Source organism: Sinocyclocheilus anshuiensis, unplaced genomic scaffold (assembly GCF_001515605.1).
Source record: "Sinocyclocheilus anshuiensis isolate Anshui unplaced genomic scaffold, SAMN03320099.WGS_v1.1 scaffold798, whole genome shotgun sequence".
NCBI classification, from domain to species: domain Eukaryota; kingdom Metazoa; phylum Chordata; class Actinopteri; order Cypriniformes; family Cyprinidae; genus Sinocyclocheilus; species Sinocyclocheilus anshuiensis.
The window spans coordinates 155,209-158,872 of record NW_015542359.1 but is presented as its reverse complement, the minus strand read 5'-3'; the positions used below and the strand labels follow the sequence as shown (position 1 = coordinate 158,872).

General features: G+C 34.1%; 1 protein-coding gene across 2 annotated transcripts in view; it reads right to left on the bottom strand.

The window, feature by feature from the left end:
- LOC107691875 (little elongation complex subunit 1-like) overlaps positions 1-3,664 on the bottom strand; it is an 18,014-nt gene that overhangs the window by 10,075 nt on the left and 4,275 nt on the right. For both annotated transcript variants that reach the window (XM_016490702.1, XM_016490704.1), the window contains exons 4-9: positions 3,397-3,415; positions 2,836-2,947; positions 2,221-2,297; positions 2,095-2,132; positions 1,546-1,628; positions 1,275-1,351 (exon numbers count right to left, since the gene is read on the bottom strand). In XM_016490702.1, the coding sequence (XP_016346188.1) occupies positions 1,275-1,351; positions 1,546-1,628; positions 2,095-2,132; positions 2,221-2,297; positions 2,836-2,947; positions 3,397-3,415 (406 nt within the window). The remainder of the gene's footprint in view (positions 1-1,274; positions 1,352-1,545; positions 1,629-2,094; positions 2,133-2,220; positions 2,298-2,835; positions 2,948-3,396; positions 3,416-3,664) is intronic.

The window sequence follows — 3,664 nt, the reverse complement described above, 5'->3', positions numbered from 1 at the left end:
GTGACCATTCATGCACACTGTAGCATCATGCTACATAAGACAATAAATAAGATTTATATTCCGCTTTTACTCAAAACTCACTTTAAACCACCATCGAGTGTTTGTAATAACTTCCGATTGCCGTCTAATGTGTGTTTTGGCCATGTAATGTTAATTACCTCTGAGTCAGAGCAGCGATCATGGAAGAGAGAACACAGACAGACAGCGCTGGAAGCTGCTAATGCTCATCAGTAAATCAGTGGAAAATAAATAGAAATCGTTCTATTCTAATCAGCACTAGAGTAAATGTAGCCTAACAGATGTGTAAACTGAAGACCATTTGAGCTTTATTAAAACTATTTGCACTGATTTATTGTGTTGGTTACATTTTGATCCTTTGTGCAGTGGCTCAAGAGATGAGTCTTTGAGTTTGTATAAACCTCAACAAGCTGAAAAATAAAACCAAAGTTTTTTTTTAGATAATGTAATCTTGCTAAAATTATCGAAAATTTTTGAACGATACCCAGCCCTATTGAGAGATTTATTCGTGAGGGTATAATTACCTTATAATTATATTGGAGTCTGAGCCGTGCATTAACCTGAACGGTGACGGCTATTATTCAAGTGGCTTGATACACTGATGTAGATAGCTCTGTAAAAATGCTTAGAAAAATGTTTTTGACTCCTAGGAAACTTTAATTAGTGCTGTCATGTAACAAATCTTGAAAAATCTTGAAAAGATTAAATGAACTGCTAATTACAACACTGAAATAAAAATGTAAAGTCTGTACAAATACTAGAAATCATGAAATAATGGAAATAAAGGAGAAAGTACACATTTCATTTATCTATAATAACTTTTCTGCCATTTTAGTTGCTTGGCTGTTTCCTTATAAAGATCAAGAAATTCATCAAGTTTTTCATCAGATGTGTGATGTTCTTTTTTAATATGATGTCATTACGTTGCTGTCTTGCTTTGCATTGCTTATCATGGTCTTGAGTATCGATATATCTGCCCTTTCCAATGCACTCAAGAATATGCAGTAATCTCACACAACTTAATCCAGACATTTTAATCAAATCCACAAATTAGTTTGAAGAACCAAGCCAGAGATCAGTTATCACAATTAGATGATCTCACATCTGTCAAATCGTCTAAGATGTATTAAGTGAGGTATGAAGAACGGGCCCCAGCACAGTGTGTTTATAGAAAATATAACCAACACGTCAAAGCAACATTTAATTAACACAGCAGCACAGTTCATTATGACTATAACAGACCCAGTTGGACTTACAGAATGAGTGTCTTGGCATTCTCCAGCTTGAGATTCTCATGTTCCTCTGCAGTCTGAAGATATTTTCTGAGGGAATCCTTGAAATAAAACAGGAAAAAAATGACAATCAATGAAATATAAATCAAAGAAGCAAATGAGAAATGGTATATTAACCCTGTTATTTTAGAGACAATCAAAGGTGAAATTCAATCAATAACTTGCATTTAGAAGCCAGTATTCCATTTTAACAGCCAATTTTTTTAATTACAGAGATAACTTTAAAGAATCTAACCTGAGTTTTCTGTAGATCTTCCTCCAGTGATTTCTTTTCAGTTTTGAGTTTCTCATTCTCCAGGTTTTGCCTTTGCACGGTATCTGTGAAAACAACATGTTTATGAGCAACACAAATACAATGCAGTAATTCAGTGTGTGTACACTACATTGTTGGTTTCAGTTTTTATTTGTATTTAGACTGAAGAGACAGTTCACACACACAAAAAAAAGAAAATTTTCATTTACCAACCTTCAAGCTGCTACAAACTTTTGCGAGTTAGTAACCAAACCTTTGACGGTAGCCTCTGACTTCCATAGTATTTTTTCTTTATTTCCATACTATGCACACCAACAGCTACCATCAACTGATTGGTACAAACATTCTTCAAAATACCTTCTTTTGTGCTCAACAAGAGAACTATGGAAGTCGGTGGAAGTCAGTTTGGCGCACACTTGAGGGAAGGGAAATGACAGAATTTTCATTTTTTGATAAATCGTCCCTTTAATATGATCAGCAGTCTTGAGCAGTCTTCTAATCTTAACCTAAAATAATTTGTGATGCATGTACCCTCTGCTTGTCTTAAGGATTCTTCAACTTTTTCTTTCCTGGGAAGACAGACAGACAAATACTATGAGCAGAAGACAATCACAAGAGCAACTAAACCACCATAATACTACAGTAAAGTGGTCTTACAGAGTAAGTGTCTGAGCTTTTTCAGATTTTAGCCTGTCGACATCTTCACACCTCAGCTGATATGACTTCAAATCAGCCTGTTGAATTAAAAAAAAACAATTTAAAAAAGGAGAAATTAACATGCACATATTTCCAGTCCAGTTGGAGTCAGCTTTACAAACTTTGTAATGAATGACTATTCTAACTTAGATTTTAGTACCGTCTTCCTACAGTATTGGTAGTTCAGAGTGCCAACAAATTCAACACAAAAGTGCAGTCATTCAATTGCTTTAATCTCAATGAGTAGGTAGATAGTAAACATTTCTTTTTTTAAGCATGCTCATGCCTCGTGGTAATGCACTTTTTTGTCAAAAAGATTATTTTTTTTTTTTTGTGAACTATCCCTTCAAGTTAATTATTTGTTCACTAGTATAAATCCCAAAATAAATAATATTTACTCTGTGGGAAACACTGGTTAATGTTTTTATAAAAATTTCACTTTTTAAATAAAAGTGAGAGTTTTTAATATGTACTAGAATTGGAAAAGAGAATCAGAGAATTTCACTGGTATTGGTAGCAACTGCTAAAAGTTTGAATTCTAGAGATGGTAAACAATTTGTGTGTTTGAATACAGACCTTAGTTTTCTCCAGCTCTGTCTTCATCTGTTCATACTCCACTGTCTGCTTCTCTAAGGGCTCAAACTTCAGCAACACCTCATCCAGCTGTTTGTGCAGTTTGCTGCTCTCTCTTTGAAAAACATCATGACGTTTTAAAGACATTAATTTAGTCACATGCTTAAATGACAATCAACAATTTTTGCCCAAAATTACGATACTGTGCACATTATCAAACTTCTAAAGCAATACTAAAATGCAAATGACCTGTGCGAGTATTAAGGAACTTATCTGCCACTGAGTGTAAATTACTTGTACAGCAGCATCCAGGCTTTGCATTACTTTAGTTACAACATGGTAAGAAGTACAATGTCTTTGCAGTTGTTATGGGTATGCCATTTAAGGCCTAGGCTCACATGCATTGTGTATTCTCAGTCACCAGTTCTGGTAACAGCCTAGCAAATTTGTACTGTAAATTACTTTGGTAAACAGCAACTTGTTAAAATATAAATGTCAGCTTAAACATATTTATATTACACATTGTGTAATATAACTGCAGTGAAACAGAAAATATCATCTTACCTCTGAGATTTCTGAAGCTGTGATGTTTTGTCAAGGAAAACAAAGATGGATCCATAGAGAAAAAAATACATTTTCAAGCTTTGCGTTCACTGTGTTTAAAGCCAGTGTATATGAGTTGTGTGGAGCACGTTGCAGAGTGTAACTGTGCTAAGGGATTTTTTTATTTGTGATTTTCTGATGTTGCTAAAAATAACATTATTTTGTGTATTTGGTGTAATGAAATGTGTTTATGCGGTTTAAGGTTCAAAAAACACATTATTTTCCACAT